The sequence below is a fragment of the Leuciscus leuciscus genome, assembly GCF_965113295.1.
Source record: "Leuciscus leuciscus genome assembly, chromosome: 9".
Lineage (NCBI taxonomy): Eukaryota > Metazoa > Chordata > Actinopteri > Cypriniformes > Leuciscidae > Leuciscus > Leuciscus leuciscus.
The window spans coordinates 37422028-37439599 of record NC_138733.1 but is presented as its reverse complement, the minus strand read 5'-3'; the positions used below and the strand labels follow the sequence as shown (position 1 = coordinate 37439599).

Below are 17572 nucleotides of genomic sequence, written 5' to 3'. Positions count from 1 at the left end.
GCTAACTGAGAGCTTATGTGTGCCCCTTTGGCTCAGTGGCAGAACACTAGGCTTCCGTGCTGGAGACCCGAGTTCGAATCCGACTCTGGCGGCAGATAAATATATTTTTTCTGCTGGCTTCTCCGAGCTCGCGGCAGCTTTCTTACATACAGAAAGTGAACCCGCATCTCGCACCCTCCCGCTCACAGGATGGTGCTTGAGTATTTATGAGCGTCTAAACATATGAGCCATCAAAGCATTCGCTCTATCAGTTTCCTATAACGCCAATGGTGTTATAAGTGTAGAATATGTGCCCACTCCCACGTGCTCACTGCTACACACAAACACGGTCTCCCCGGTAACGCTCACAGAGCGCACTCTCATAGCGGGCATGCGCCGCTCGAGTGCTAAGCGTAGAGAATGTGCCCACAATTCTGTGCCCACACCTACCCACTGCCCGCTCTGTTACACAGTTACACCGGGTTGCAGATCCTCCAAAGCTCACAAACATTCCGGCTCTGGCCGAAGGTGTCATAAGTGTAGAAAATGTGCTCACCACTACACACAAACACTATCCCCATGGTAACACGCTCAGAGCGCACTCTCATAAAGCGGACACACGCTCGAGTACCAAGTGTAGTAAATGTGCCCACAACCCTGTGCTCACAACTACCCGCTGCTTGCTCTGCCACTCAGTTACCTCGGGTTACAAAGCTCCCAAACACTGGCCGTGTTATAAGTGTAAGCTCTGCGCCCGCTCACGAGCACGCGCACCCACTTTCAGACATGACAACCCCCACGCCGCTCTCGCGCCAGGGGTGTTTAGCAGCAAAACTCGCTCCATCCGTAGCGATCGAGCCATCATATGCTGTACAGCCAGTCAGCACTGTTTTCCAGCCCCCGTGTTCGAGCACTGGCGGCGCGTCGCCGCCCCATCCTCTCTGATACAGGTTCCCCATCCCGCTCAGCGCGGCGATCTGAACCCAGAGACCATTCGACCCCTAGCTATGCGTGCAAAAGCATGGGAAGCTATTCAGGGCGCGTCAGAATGGGTGCTGAATACTATATAACACGGCTATTCGCTTCAATTCGCTCGTCGCCCCCCGCGCTTTCTAGCGCAGACGGAGACAAAAGTGACTTTAGAAGCAGCGCACCTGCTTCAAGCAGAAATAGCGAAGCTGCTGCGCAAAGGGGCTATAGAACAGGTTTATCCTTCTCTGAGCGAGTCGGGCTTTACAGCCGTTACTTCCTCGTACCCAAGAAGGACGGAGCGCTGAGACCTATTTTAGATCTGAGACATTTGAACAAAGCTCTCATGAGACGGCCGTTCAAAATGATCACAACCAGACAAATCCTCGCGCAAATTCGCCCGGGAGACTGGTTCATCTCTCTCGATCTAAAGGACACATATTTTCAGATTCAGATAATACCCCGTCACAGGCCATTCTTGAGATTCGCCTTCGACGGTCGGGTATATCAGTACACCGTCCTGCCGTTCGGTCTATCTTTAGCACCCCGTACATTACGAAGTGCATGGACGCGGCTCTCTCTCCCCTGAGGAGACAAGGAATGCGGATACTGAATTATCTGGACGACTGGCTAGTCCTCGCGCAGTCAGAGGCAGAGCTTTTGTCACACAGAACAGCGCTTCTCAGCCATCTGGAATGCTTGGGTCTCTCGGTCAACTGGACCAAGAGCTCATTACTGCCCCGCCAGTCGACTTCGTTTCTCGGAATAGAACTGGACTCGGTGGCTATGACGGCCAGATTGTCAGAGCAGCGCGCGCGCCGCATTCGACATCTCGCCGCGTCTTTCCAGACGGGCAGTCAGGTTCCGCTGAGGACATTCCAGCGAGTCCTGGGGCATATGGCCTCAGCTGCAGCAGTGCTCCAGCTGGGCTTACTGCGCATGCGCCCGCTTCAACGCTGGCTGAAAGCGCGAATGCCTCACCGAGCCTGGACGGCCGGCCGCTTACGAGTCAGAGTGGATCATGGCTGTGTTTCAGCCCTGCAGCCCTGGCTAGCAGCCGAATGGTATCGCACGGGAGTGACGATGGGAGTTGTCTCGCACCGGAAAGTTGTCTCGACAGATGCGTCCAACCTAGGTTGGGGAGCGCTATTAGAGGGCAGACCGGTCTATGGCCCTTGGTCAGACCAGGAGAGTCACCTTCATATAAACTGTCTAGAGATGCTGGCGGTCGAGAAAGCGCTCAAGCACTTCCTCCCATACCTACAGGGCCACCATGTACTAGTCCGCACGGACAACATTTCAGTGGTAGCCTATGTGAACCGTCAGGGCGGTGTCAGATCCAAAACACTCTGCGCCCTGGCGGAACGCCTCCTTGGGTGGGCTCAGCACTCACTGCGCTCGCTGAGAGCCGCGCATGTGCCGGGTCTCCTGAACGAGGGTCCAGACAGACTGTCCAGGGACAATGTTCCCCTGGGGGAGTGGTCTTTGCATCCCCAAACAGTCCAGTCACTGTGGCGCCGTTTCGGCAGAGCGGAAGTCGACCTCTTTGCGTCAAAAGACAACGCGCACTGCCCACGGTTCTTTTCCAAGAGCGAGGACGCGCTGGCCCAAACCTGGACCAGCGGCCCGCTTTACGCTTTTCCCCCTGTCTCTCTGCTGCCACAAGTCATCGGGAGAATCAGGGAAGCGCGCCACACGGTGCTCCTCATAGCCCCGTATTGGGAGAATCAAACGTGGTTCCCAGATCTAATACGGCTGGCGGACACACCCCCCTGGCCGATACCGGTGAGAAGAGACCTTCTCTCTCAAGCCCGCGGCTCGATCTGGCATCCTCATCCAGAGCGTTGTCTCTGCATGTATGGATAGTCAACGGATACCCGTTGACTTGCCAACAGGGGTTGTGAACACGATCACACAGTCTAGAGCTCCCTCTACGAGACGGCTCTACACATCTAAATGGTCTGTGTTTAATAAATGGTGCACCGCCCAAGGGCTGGATCCACAAACATGTGAGGTGTCGCGTGTGCTTTGTTTCCTCCAAGAGCTGTTGGACATGGGCAGGTCCCCCTCCACGCTCAAAGTATATGTTGCGGCCATATCAGCTTTTTCCGACTCGGCGCTGGGCCGCGCATTAGGGAGGAATGAGTTCATTATCCGCTTCCTTAGAGGAGCTAGGAGGATGAACCCCCCGCGACCCCCCTCGGTTCCTATTTGGGATCTTTCCCTGGTCTTAGAGGCCATGAAAGCGCATCCCTTTGAACCCATGGAAACTGTGGATATGAAATACCTCACGCTCAAAACCGTTTTTCTGATAGCCCTATCTTCAGTCAAACGTGTGGGTGACCTGCATGCGTTATCAGTTAACGCGGCATGTCTCGAGTTCGGACCTAATGACTCTAAAGTCATTCTCAAACCGAGACACGGTTATGTCCCCAAAGTGTTGGGCACACCCTTCAGAGCACAGGTCATTTCTCTCTCAGCTTTGCCGGCTACCGGCAGCGAAGTTGACAGTAATCTCCTTTGCCCTGTCAGAGCGCTGAGAAATTACATTATGCGCTCCGCCGCCATGAGGCGCTCGGAGCAGCTTTTCGTTTCGTTTGGTGGGCGCACCAAGGGTCTCGCCGCCTCGAAACACACTCTGTCCAGATGGATAGTGGACGCTATTGCAGCTGCTTATGCGTCTAAAGACCTGCAATGCCCTTTGGGCATCAGAGCCCACTCTACTAGAGGCATGGCCTCGTCATGGGCTTGGACTAGCGGAATTTCTATTCATGACATTTGTACGGCGGCGGGCTGGGCCTCCCCGTCTACATTTGTTAGATTTTACAATCTAGAAGTTCCCGCCCTGCAGGCTAAACTTTTATCAGTCTAAATCTCGCGTAGGCCGGCCCACTTCTGTGCGCGGGCTACTGCTGTTTGATTTAGCCCTCCTGGTTGAGCTGTACAATATAAGGGTTGGTTAGTCAGACCGGCCGCGCCGTTCTGTTCCCCCTACTATGTGCTTATGTACTTGCGCTAGCCATATCATTGGCCGCCTGGCTCACACTCTCGTGTTCCCCGGGCTTCCCTGGGACTCATTCAGTGGATGCCGGGCGCGCACGGCGTTGACAAGGGAGTTCCCGTAGCGTAAGCTAAACTTACGCAATACGAGAGAACCTCTCGTAAGAGAACGTACTCGGTTACCTAACGTAACCTCTGTTCTCTCTAGAGAGGGAACGAGTATTGCGTAACCCGCCGTGCTCGCGCCACGAGCTCACTCGCTTCTGCGACAAAAACCAGTGAAAGCAGCCTCTCAGCCCATATTTATACCCTCTGCCACGCCCCGCCTCGGGCCGTGACGCGTAGGCGCGCTGCTCGCGCTCATTTGGCGTGACGTCACGCCAAGGGCTCAGTGACAGGCTGCTGCAGTTGCCGCAGAGCAGCCTATGAGCACGCTAGATTGCCTGCTCTAGGTCTGCTTGCTGCCGCACTGCGTTGACAAGATATAAAAATTAAGGATCATTTTTTGCTTCATATCTCGAGAAAAGATGACTTTACCCGTAGCGTAAGCTAAACTTACGCAATACTCGTTCCCTCTCTAGAGAGAACAGAGGTTACGTTAGGTAACCGAGTACGATTTGTGGAGTCCAAACTCTTTAGAGATGGTTTTGTAACCTTTTTCAGTCTGGTGAGCAACAACAACTCCTTTTCTGAGGTCCTCAGAAATCTCCTTTGTCCATGCCATGATACACTTCCACAAACATTGTGAAGATCATACTTTGATAGATCCCTGTTCTTTAAAAAGAAAGGACTAAATAAAAGTACACACTGACACCTGTGTACTTTTCCATTGACTCATTCCATTAACTGAAAACATCTCAGAACAGGTGGACCCTAATTTCACCTTAAAATTAACAGCTAATCTTAGAGGTAAAATTTTGCCATTCACAGATTTGTAATATTGGATAATTTTCCTGAATACTTAAAATGACCAAGTATAATATTTTGTCTAATTTGTTTGATTGGGTTTTGTTTGTCTACTTTTAGGACTAAATCCGATGAAGTTTTGGGTCATATTTATATATGTACCTGAATGGAGTGCCTCGTCTGAAAGGAAAAGGGGGAGGTATTGCTGTACTTTATATCTTCAGAATTACTGAGAAGTCTAGTTTCAGATATAATTATTTTGAAGTGTTGGTGCTTAATGTAACGCTATCTAGTGTAAATGCTAAATCACGTTTGCCATTTGTGCTGGATACTGTATACAGGCCACCAGGGCACCATACAGACTTTATCAAAGAATTAGTACTTGCTGCAGATAAAGTTCTAACTGTTGGTGATTTTAATATACATGTAGATAACGAAAAAGATGCATTGGGATTGGCATGTAGAGACATTCTTAACTCTATTGGAGTTAGACAACACGTGTCAGGACCTACTCATTGTCGTAATCATACTCTAGATCTAATATTATTACACAGAATCAATGTTGATGCCGTTGAAATTCTGCAGTAGAGCGATGACATCTCAGATCATTATCTAGTCTCGTGTAAACTTAATTTAGCCAAGGCTGCAAAGCCGACTCCATGTTACAAATATGTTAGACACTATCACTTCTGCCACTAAAGATTGCTTTATTAATAATATTCCTGATCAGTTTCATCATCTCAGCATCCCAGATAGCTTAGAAGAACTCTTCTGACAGAAACTTTTGACTCTCTCTTTTCCAGCACTTTAGGCTCCTTTGGGCTTAATGAAGATAAAAGAAAATAGTCCAACGCCGTGGTACAATGAGCACACTCGGGCCATTAATAGAGCAGCACGAAAAATTAAGAAAACAAAACTAGGTTTTTTTTAGCATTTCATGGAGAGACAACACGGTTGCGTACAGAGAAGCCTTAAAAACTGCTAGATCTGCTTATTTTTCAACCCTCTTAGAAGAAAACAAACAAAACCCTAGGTATTCATTTGAAACAGTGGCTAAATTAATAAGAAATAAAGCTTCTACCTCAGACGTTTCCAGACAGCACAGCAGTAATGACTTTATGGACTTCTTTACTTACAAGATTGATAATATTAGGGAGAAAATTATAACTAGAATATCAAAATCAACTGCTGGCGGTAGATCCTTTTCCTATTTAGCACCAAAACTTTGGAACAGTCTTCCTAACATTGTCCGGGAAGCAAACACACTCTGTCAGTTCAAAGCTAGACTAGAAACACATCTCTTTGACCTAGCATACACATAACATATTATAAACTTCTATAATGCAATGTTAGGCTGCATAGATCAGGTCAGCCAGAACCGGGAACACTTCCCATAAATCCTGATGTACTCGTTACATCATAAGAAGAATGGTGTCTACGCTGATATTAGTCTCTCTGTTTATCCAGAGAGGTCTGATGAAGGACCTGTGCCTGGACACGACGACAACGTTACTTAGTGAAGTGTCAACTAGTCTCTCCCCTGTGAAGGCCTCCTTCCCTTCCCTTCACCTCTGTACGGATAAAACGTTGTCAAAATGTAAAGAAAGACTACACGCATGCGCACATATATATTTAAATGCGCATACCTATAGACTAAACACATAATACCCATGTGCATGCAGTCAACGTTTTCACAGATTCGCGTTTTTGAAGTTTACTCTGAGATGATAACGTAATTTTTCAACACTTGCACTTTGGAACCTACTTTAAGGTTTGCGTTCTCGAGCCACCAGTAACTGTTGTTGTGCGAATGAGCAGGCCGGATCACATTAAGGGTTTTCTGTTAGAACGGTGTCGTGTAAGCGGTGTAAGTGTAAGTTAGATAAGTTAACAGAAGTGAATCATTCAAAACTAACTTTAGCTGGACAATAACTTTATTCTAGAGCTGCTGTAAAGCCAAAACCAGTGCTCGAAGTGGGCAGTACTCACCGGTACGCAGTACCGGCACTTCTGCATTTTACTCCAAAGCGTACCTGCACTTTTTCTTGCGTACCGCTACTTCTCGCATGTAGCCGGTACTCTACCACTGACAAAAAAAAGCGTCAGTGTCACGCCCATTTTACATATACTCCGTTTCCAATGCGTATGCGGTGCTTATATTTTTTTCCGCACCCATATTAACAGGTTAGAGCTTTCACACTGCACGTGGATGCGGTCCGGCAATGCGTTCCAGGAGCGGTGCGTATACAGCAGTGCAACGATCATTTCTGCACCGAGTCTATTTTCTCTGTGCTGCACGCGCTGAATTAAAGTGACAGCGCATGGTTCGTGGTCAAAATTAACACAGAATATGACATGAAAATATTATAATCTCACTATAAATGCATTTAATTAAATAAAATGTAGTAATCTCACCATAAATTTATTTTTGGACTTGCAGACTTGGAGTAGTTCCATTTTCACACACACACACACGCACACGCGCACGCACACGCACGCGCGCACACACACACACACACACACACACACACACACACACACACACACACACGACTTGTTTAAATACATTTATGTTGTTAATAAATATCAATAAATTGTTGTTGTACCAGCAATATCTCCAAGTTTTGTTTTTCACTGTAGAAATCTCAAATGTCATGATTACTTGCCAATGCAAGAGAGTACCGGCACCTTTCCCCCCCCCACTTCAAGCAATGGCCAAAACACTTCCATTTCCTATTAAAGCTGCCGTCGGCAACATTTTTTTGATCATATTCAGTGTAATTGACACTATAATCCGACAGAACAACATAAATAAGGTGGTTTTAGAAAAAAACCCGAGCTTCTAACTCCACCTGGAGCGTGTTATTTGTTTTGCAAAAATCCAGCGCTCCCGCTTCATCAGGTCCAATCAGCGCAGGGGGGTGTGAGATCTGACTGTCAATCACAGGTCGTGCACACGCCACAGATCCCCCCTCACTCGCGCACGTTAATATCACATGCACACGCCACGCCTGAAGTTCGCCTGGAGATTGCATGAAGCGTGATGGCGGAGAGAAAATCTACTAACAAGCTTCCAATTCCTCGGTTATTGCTATCTATGGCTAGATTAGCCAGGGCAGCCTACCTCCGAGTCCATGGTGTTGATAGATGCTGAAGAGACGGACGCGTTCACAGAAAATCAGGTACACACGCACAGTGACGCACTGACGAGCACGACCTCGATGGGAGGGTGCTCGCTGGTAGTGGGGAGGGGCATGAGAGTTGTAAACATTCAAAATTTTGGCTAATCGACCCAATCTGCCAGACTTGCCGACGGCAGCTTTAACATTGTAAAGCTGGTCCTATTGACATGGTATCATCACGCAGTTGCTACAGATTTGTCGTCTGCACATCCATGATGAGAATCTCCCGTTCCAGCACATCCCAAAGCTGCTCTATTGGATTGAGATCTGGTGACTGTGGAGGCCATTTGAGTTTAGTGAACTCATTGTCATGTTCAAGTAACTAGTTTGAGATGATTTGAGCTTTGTGATATACTGCGATATCCTGCTGGAAGAGGCCATCTGAAAATGTTACACTGTGGTCGTAAATGGATGGACGTGGTCAGCAACAATAAAATATGCCTGACCTGATGATACTGTCACCTCTGGCTTGCTTAGTTGGGGACAATTTGGTGATATTATTGATCTGATTGTACTGACGCTTCTGTATGAGAACTGAACTGAGCTGGATGATGACATCACTGTTTTCTCCAGAGCTGCTTTATAGATGAAATAAACTCATTTCATAATTGATGAACTTCACACAGTTATTGAACTGAACTGAATCAACACTGAACTGACTTTACACAGCAAAATCCCCAGAGTTAAATTAACTCTGCTCAGAGAACATTTGGTCCCACTCTAAAGAATGTTAAAGTAACTCTGAATCAAAGTTAATTATATTAAGTGATTAATTAAGTAATGATTGAGCATTGAACACCTGCTGGTTACAAGCAGAATCCCTGAAGGAAAGAGAAACACAAGAACTACAACTGACTTCCAGCCACAGCCTTAGATGAAATCAACTGAAGAGAAAAGAAGACATTAAATCTCACAAGATCTCAGCAGAGGAGGATTAAACAACTCCAAAAACAGCATTACCAGCGTTACTTACTAAACAGATTTACTTTATTTCTGTCATGCGGCTAAAGAATTAACAGAGGTTTAGATGTTGCCGTTTTATTGAACATTTTTGGTCACCGTTATGGTGATAAGCGTGTCCTTTAGTTGGGCAATTTGACTCTTGAATTTTTATGGGAGTTTTGTGGTCTTTGTAACAGTATTACCAAAACACATAATTTGTTGCAAAGAAAGCCGGAAACAAAGATGATCAGGTGATATCGTTTTCGTCATCAGAAGGTAATTCTAATATTTTTTCTGACCAAAAGTGATTATTTGTTATTAATAGATTTTATTCACCAACAATATTTTCTTGCAACAGATCACACACGCTGCAGTTGCTGTTGTTGTTGTTTTAGGTGTATACCTATCAGCGCAACGTCATTGCCATAGAAACCAATGCAGATATTCTGGGAAATGAAAGAGCGGCATGGACACACAAATCGTATCTGAACATTTGTGATACACAATGTGGACGTCAATTATTTTAGATCAGATTCCAATCGGATACACAAATAATATGATCTGGACTGACAGTCTGAACATATAAAGGTGACTTGACGACTCTCTAAGTTATTATTTATTTATATAGTTGTAGCGAAGGCTACTCTTGAAGATGATAAGGGCTGGTTTCAGGTGTGTTTAGCAGTGTACCAGCCAGGTGTGTCGGTCAGAACACGACAGAGATGTGAGTGATCAACTTGGATGGTTTTATTACGACAAATGAGAAGATGAACATCAGAGGGAGGAGCCAACCGTTAACATACACATTGATATAACTCTGAGGGACAGAGAAAGAGGCTTGTAGACTGCAATGGGCTTTTAGGAGCGTTAAGGGTGAGAGCGAGTGTCAAGCGAGCAAGCAGTCATAAAGATATGAGCACAAGGGGCACAGTCTCGTTCTGATGAGAGTGTAACAAGTTGTGCTGGTATTTTGATGTGGTTTTCCAGTAACAGATAAAGAGCAGCACTATAATAACAGCAACACTATACAGAACTAGCACTCTTACATATGCCACATTATCATAGCAAACTATTATAATAACCATACAAACTATTGACTCCTCCCCTCATAAATGAACATAATAATGCATGAACACAAGATATAACATCATACTGACAAACATTATGTTACTTATGTGACTCACAATTATATCTTCCATCATTTACTGTTACTATTTATCAACATTAATTATTGTAACACTATAAACATCATCTAAGAACACTGTAGGTCGACTTATAAGTTCTGAGGTGAAGCACGAATGAATGTGGGGAGTGAATTTCGCGGGGGGACAGCGTTCCAGTTGAAAGAAAAAAAAAGAAGAAAGGCAGCTGTTCTGTTTGAGGTCTCTGTGAAAGTTTTTAATTATTGTCAATAACCCCCATTAAACTCGACTAACACCATAGAAACCACAACTCATCGTGATAGCCGATATACCTGGCTTAAAACTTTCAATGAGCGATTGACGCAACTCCCAGGGCACGCCGCCGAGACGGCTACAGCAATCACTTCAAAGATAAAAAACATACTCGAAACACTTTAAAACTACACTAAGCCGTGCATAACCTCCGTCACTTACCTCGACTATAGTGTAACCGGAAGAGGGGCGGCCGGGCGGGTATGACAAAGCCTACATTCTAATTTTCTTAGCAATGATTACCAAATTTCTCTCAATAAATCATTGGTAATCATTGTCTGACCCAACAAAAAATCCATTATAATATTCATTTTACACATTTACTGTTCCATCTCTCGGATGTGAGCGCTAAAAAAATCGTTCTCATAAATACTCCAATCGTGTTCTTCTAATTCTTCTGAGGTAAATCCAAGGTAAACAGCACAGCACATTGAGCACAAACACAGTCTTCCAAACTCGAGGAAAAACAGGAATATGGTACTTGTTTTTGAGGTAATGAGTCCGTTAACAGCACGTGGATCATTTGCATGTCAATCGCTTGTGCGCGCGTGGGCGTGGTCACATCAGAGTTAATTAGCTAGGACTGGAGAAACTGTACATGTCGTTGCTTTCATACGGATTACTTAAACAGAGAATATTTGTTTTTTATATGGTTTACATCATTTAAAAATGGAGACTTCATGTTTTGTAAAGACACATATTTCATGCCACAGTGACAAGCATTCGCGGAGTTACAGATCATTTTCTGTCGCATTTCAGAATGAACCACTTTGAGAGAGACGGGACAACGCATCATGTTTATTTATATTTTATTTTACGAAAAACACAACGTTTTGTTTTTATTATTTGCAATAGCCGACCCCAGGGGGTTAAATGAAATATAAAATAAATAATTTATATAATTTAGTTATTATAGATTATAAAGGTTTTTAAACATCTGAAAGGTGTTGATGCCAGATGACCTCAATTTTATTTTATTTTAATTTTTATAGTGAATTTTGCCCATTTCCACCACTGCATATAGTGCACTAGTGCTGTGGGCGACCCACGTTCCAGTCCTGGCTTGTGGTCTTTACCTGATCCCACTCCTCTATTGCTTCTCTCATTGTCTCTCCTCTCAAAATTGTATATGCTGTCAATATATGTTAATAATTTATTTTTTTCATGTCTAAGTAATGTATGAAAAATGTAAGTGTGTTAGAACCTTACGTACAGTATGAATGCCTATGATTACTACTGAGATTGGATTATGTCTTACTCCTGAAGACAAAGAGATGAATTGTCCCTTCTCAAAGAGCAGTGATTCAGCAGATCTCAAGGTTATCTGGAGAAGTGGACACATGAGACACTAGTGGAGTTTTATTTTAATGTGGGACAAAAATTTATTATTTATTTAATGCCAAGGTATACAGGTATAGAAAGAACAGAACAGAAATCTGAACCATATAATTGATGAAGGAAGAAAGAAATATGTTATGTTATGTCTTTTTAATGCATTGTGTGTGTGTGTGTGTGTGTGTGTGGTCATGGTAAACCCTACGTTATGGGAATAAAATGTCCCCAGAAAGATGGCAATATCCAGTTGGCCTTGTGGGGACATTTTTGGTCCCCATGAGGAAAATAGCTTATAAATCTTTTCTTCTTTTTTTTTGAAAATGTAAAAAAAAAAAAAATCAGTGATGGGCAGGTTTATGGGTATTTCTAATTTTCTCATTTATTTCTAATAACCTTGAAATATTATTAATACAATACTTCTTTCTTATGCCTGAATGCATTTCAAACACTTTTTTCACTAACATGTGGTACATGATGCTATTCTTCCATTTTTTCCCTATTTTCTTATGTCATTAAAGACTAAAGAATTACATAACAGGAATACAAATATTTAACAATCCAGATATGAAGCATCTGAGAGGATCATTTGAATAATTCCACCCTGTTACAAGAAAAGTGCTTAAAAAAGCCCCAGTCTCTCTTGTACCACACAAAACTTGATGCCGTCTAAGACTCCACCTTCCATCTTCTCTTAGCAGTATAAAGAAGGTAGAAACTTTATATCTCTCTCTCTCTCCCTCTCTCCCCCTCTCTCTCTCTCTCTCTCTCTCTCTCTCCCCCTCTCCCTCTCTCTCTTTCACCGTTTCTTCATTTAAGCAAGTCTTCAAGTCTGAGGACAGCTCTAATATCAGAGCTAATTTTCAGCGCTTGATCCTGGATACCGAGCACCACGGTCTGTGAAACTGCACATAGCAGAGAAGCACAATGGCTTCAGCCGGCCTGGAGATCCTGGGGATGATCCTGACTGTGGCGGGGTGGCTCGGCGTGATGGTCGCCTGCTGTTTGCCCATGTGGAGAGTAGCGGCGTACATAGGCCAGAACATTGTCATCACACAGATAGTGTGGGAAGGTTTGTGGATGAGCTGCGTGGTGCAAAGCACAGGACAGATGCACTGCCGAGTGTATGACTCCATGCTGGGGCTTCCGGACGAGCTGCAGGCTGGCCGCGCTCTCACCGTCGTAAGCACTCTGCTCGGGGTGGTGGGCATGGCTCTGGCAGTGGCTGGGGCAAAGTGCACCAACTGCACCTCAGATGCAGCCAGCAAGCCACGCATCATGATGGCAGCTGGGGGCACGTTCATAACCTGTGGGCTGCTGCTGTTAGTGGCCGTCTGTTGGACAGCTAACGGCATCGTCATGGATTTTCACAACCCGCTTCTAGAGGAGACGCAAAAGAGGGAGTTTGGGAACTCGCTGTACTTCGGATGGGGTGCCTCCTGCCTGCTGATCCTAGGTGGAGCCATTTTGTCTTGTTCCTGCTCCTCAAAAGCACAGAACAATGCCGTGCCGACAAGAGTGGACTACTCAGGGGTCAAATCCCTCTCTGTGAATGGATATGACAGGAGAGACTATGTTTGAGGGCTCTGAATCTTTGCACGTGAAGGACCTCCTTGAGAGAAAAGCCAACAAGTCTGCTAAATGACAAGCATTCAAATGTCAACAACAAATTAACGATTGATGCTGAATCTTGAATACCAACATGGCAGATATACAATTTAGTATTGTTTTTGTTTTCATTTGAATGTATTCATTAATGTTGCAAGAACTAAGTTTAATTGAAATTTTGTCTTTTTACCCAGACGCTAATAGGTAATCAGTAGCTCTTTGACTCACTGAAATTATTATAATAGATGCTTTTCCATTCAAACTGCAAGATTAATTAAATGATCAATGAACATGATTTTATTGAAACAGACATTGGTCTGTTTATTAATAAGTATTTTGCCAATTTTGCTAAATGGGTATTAGTAGACTGTCTGCTTAATATCTGCTAACTCTTTATTGTGATGGTCCTCCAACAGACATTATACTGACTATGAGTAACTTTGCAACTACATGTCAATTTATTCTATCCCTAACCCTGCAGTCTACTAATACTCTACTAATACTGTAATGAGAGTACATGAAGGTGCAACGTTACTTATAGTCAACAGAATGTGTTAAAGGGACCATCAAAATAAAGTGAAATCGCTAAATGCTAGATTTTGTCCAAAACAAAAAAGACATAGCCTATATTGGTGGATTACAAACTAAAAGTGTACATCTGAAAGTAATGAATTTATTTGAAGGAAAACATCAATACATGTTGTTTTCGACTTATTCACCTTTTCCCCTCAAAGTCTATCAAAGTTTATAACCTATATGATTATAATCATGGAGGAACTATGGAAACAAAGTAGCCTACTTAGAAAACTCCGAAACTAGAGCGAAGCAAAGAGTGCACTTTATCATCATTTGAAATCAATCCTACTCTTAAAGGTCTACCACAAATATAAATGATACTCTCGCAGTTGTGAATGGAGACAATGCGCTCGTTGTTCTGGTAAATCTCTATACCTCTTTGTGCCTGATTCTTTAGTCAGGAGAGCGTAACTGAGACCATGGAAAGATAAACGCACCTGCCTTATTGCTAAGAGGATGCCTAGATAATTACTCTTTTTACTCTAGTGTTCGGTAGTTAGGAAAATATGTAAAGCTTTAGTGGGTTATTATGCTAACCTTCTTTTGCAGCTCATTAAATATTATCATTCGAGGTACTGTAACAGTATTTTGTTTACTGCTCATTTAAGTTGAAATATTGACAGATGATATAAAACAAATGTGTCTGAATGAATTATTGTTTCATGCAACAAAACAGCCATTTTAGCGCACATTTGATGCAATAGAATTAAACGTACTTTTGCACACAGAAAAGATGCCCATTCCACTTGTTCCTTAGTAACATGCTCCTAAATAAATAACCACTGCAAAGGTTAAAGCAAGGTCACAAGACTTTGCATACCTATGCATGACTGATTAGAGTGTGAGTGTGTGCATAATGTGTGTGTGTGAGAGAGAGAGAGAGCTGAATATGCCTATTTGTGATGCTGTTTAGATTAGATTGACTAATTATTATTGTGTGGCCTTGTGGAGCTGATAGCAGCTAAAGACATGCTCTCATGCATGGACTTTATTACTCCTTCTCAAGTGAACCCTGAAGAATCAGCTCCCTAAGTTGAATTATCAATTTCAAACAAATCTCTGCTCAGAGTATCCAAACAAAATGATGAAACCTTATGCTTGTGGTATACTTGCTTACACGTTTCAAGCATGCATTCTAATCTCATACCGTTGGAATTTTTGTTCAAAAGTGTGGTCTTGTCGGTTATCCTTTAACCAGTCCCCTTGGCTTTTGTTATCTATCCTCTATTTGGTCTCGGAGTGGGAAATACCAGATGAAGAGAGCTAAATCATTAAACAAACTCGTTTCCTAGCCAAGGTTAAGCTCACTCAAAAAACAGCAAAGTTTAGCCAATCCCCCGAGACGTTTTCCAACATAACTCCACCTTCCTCACCGTTGCCATTATAAAGCCTTCATTGTGCTGAGAGCCTTTCCTTAGCGAATGCAACCTGTGAGTTTATATCCTAGCACGTTCTTCCAGCCTAAGTAATCAGAATGGCAGCTCTGGGGTTAGAGATACTAGGGGTCACCCTGGCTGTGTTAGGTTGGATTGTGGGCATTGTGTCTTGCGCTTTACCCATGTGGAGGGTCACGGCTTTCATCGGGGTGAACATTGTAACGGCGCAGACCATATGGGAAGGAATCTGGATGAGCTGTGTGGTGCAGAGCACTGGCCAGATGCAGTGCAAAGTCTACGACTCAATGCTGGCTCTCAGCTCAGACCTGCAGGCGGCCCGGGCACTGTGTGTGATTGCCATCGTGACGGGAGTACTGGCGCTCCTGCTCTCTATTTTGGGGGCCAAGTGCACTAAATGCCTAGATGAGGAGCGTGCCAAAGCCAGAATTATGATCGGCGCTGGAGTCACCTTCATCTGTGCTGCGGTCATGCACTTGATCCCTGTGTGTTGGTCTGCTCACAGTATCATCAGAGCCTTCTACAACCCCATAATCATTGAGGCACAGAAAAGGGAGATAGGTGCGTCTCTTTACCTGGGATGGGCGTCTAGTGCCCTTCTGCTCCTCGGCGGGGGCCTTCTCTGCTGCAGCTGCCCCCCACAGGAGGAGAATAGGTACGGTCCGCCCAGCAGGATGGTTTACTCCGTTGCACGTTCTGTACCACCCAGTGGCTTTGACAAACAGAATTATGTGTGAACAAACGTACTCTTTTTGAACAGAAAATGTGATGACACAGTACAAGACAATGTGCAGTGAGTTCTGTTGGTTTGCCATTCAAATGTATTTCCTAATTTGCTGTGCTCTCTTTTGTTTGGTGGTGTTACCCAGTTTATTCAACCAGTTTTGAAGAATTGCAAGTATTACATTATTACTAATGAGCACATCTATATATATGTTCATAACCATGCGTGTAAATTGATAATGATGTTGTAATTATTAGTATTGTGTTTTACTAATAATTAAAAATTCTCTTCAGTGTTTCCATATCTTTTTGCAAACATTTCAGTACATGTGTTTACATGATGTATGAGCTCATGTTCTCTTAAGACTTATTTTCTAAGTGTGCCACTCTCTATTGTTTGCTGCAGGGTGTTTTTTATTAACCAATAAAAACATAAAATAGTTGTTAAAAATATAAATACATTTTTATCTACTGTATATTCCATGTTTTTTTTTTTTTTTTTTTTTTTTCTGGTTGTAACTAAAATGCACTGAACAAACTTACTGTGCCATCTTTGTTGAGTCGTCTAGTATGAAACAGTTACAGAACCTTTCATAGCCTCAATAATGAGGTGATGAGTTGAATCGGCTGTCACTACCTTGTTATTCACCTGTTTTCAAGATCTAATCGCTCTCTGCACAAGAATCTTGTCTTTGTCAGGGCCCTAATCTAACTGTTCAAGCTATTCCCAGACAATGGGCCTGTTTCAGGGATGAAGATGAGGCGCTGGGTCATGGAATGTAACAAAAAATCTCTTTGTGCTTTGAACATTTAATAATGGACCTTTGAGAACATCTATGCAGCTTAAAGATCAAGGATTCTAACACTGAGAGTCTACAGTTGAGTATTATAAAGTATAAGACAGAGCTTCCAGTTGACATGTCAATATTTAAACACTTAAAGGCATGCCTCTACACTTGTTTGCCAAAGCAAATTTTAAATTAGTCATCATAAGGCAGCAACTGCATGACAGCAAACAGACATGTTCTGCATCCATATTCGTTCCCTATTTCCCACTATATGCATCAGCCATTTTGTAGTGCTGTCTGAATTCCAAGGGAACAGTTTTATTCCCTATATTTGTGCACTCTGATTTATGGTGTTCAACCTATATAGACTTACCAGTGATGTATTGCCTATAATCTAATGCAAAGAGGACTGACAAGTTTTAAAATAAATGCATGCCTCTTTATTTCACACTGACAGTCTTTCACTTGATAACTGGTTATTTTTCACTATTATTTGTCTTGACTAATTTACTGAGGTAATGTTATCGGAGGAAATATTATTGTGTGGATGATTTAAATATTCAGTTATTTCCTATAGGTTACATATTTGTCTAATCATTGAATGCTGTTATGTTATGTCACTTTATAAGTGCTTCATGGTCTGATGTTCTCTGATCATATGCTACACTTCTTGGAAAAGAATGTTTCTTGATACTAACATAATAAATTCAGTTATTCAA

General features: G+C 43.4%; 2 protein-coding genes across 2 annotated transcripts; both read left to right on the top strand.

The window, feature by feature from the left end:
* Nucleotides 1-12691: 12691 nt before the first annotated feature.
* On the top strand, nt 12692-13451 carry LOC309506775 (claudin-9; the record flags this gene model as incomplete). Its single annotated transcript, XM_082180747.1, has 1 exon — nt 12692-13451. The coding sequence occupies one exon, from the start codon at nt 12692-12694 to the stop codon at nt 13343-13345; it is 654 nt and encodes a 217-aa protein (XP_082036873.1). The 3' UTR covers nt 13346-13451.
* Nucleotides 13452-15351: 1900 nt separating this feature from the next.
* LOC309506774 (claudin-4-like) lies at nt 15352-17572 on the top strand. Its single transcript, XM_082180746.1, has 2 exons — nt 15352-17348; nt 17431-17572. Exon 1 carries the CDS (start codon nt 15423-15425, stop codon nt 16077-16079), a length of 657 nt encoding a protein of 218 aa, XP_082036872.1. The 5' UTR covers nt 15352-15422; the 3' UTR covers nt 16080-17348; nt 17431-17572.

Coding starts and splice junctions, on each gene's coding strand:
- LOC309506774 (XM_082180746.1), top strand. CDS start 15,423: ATGGCAGCTCTGGGGTTAGAGATACTAGGGGTCACCCTGGCTGTGTTA.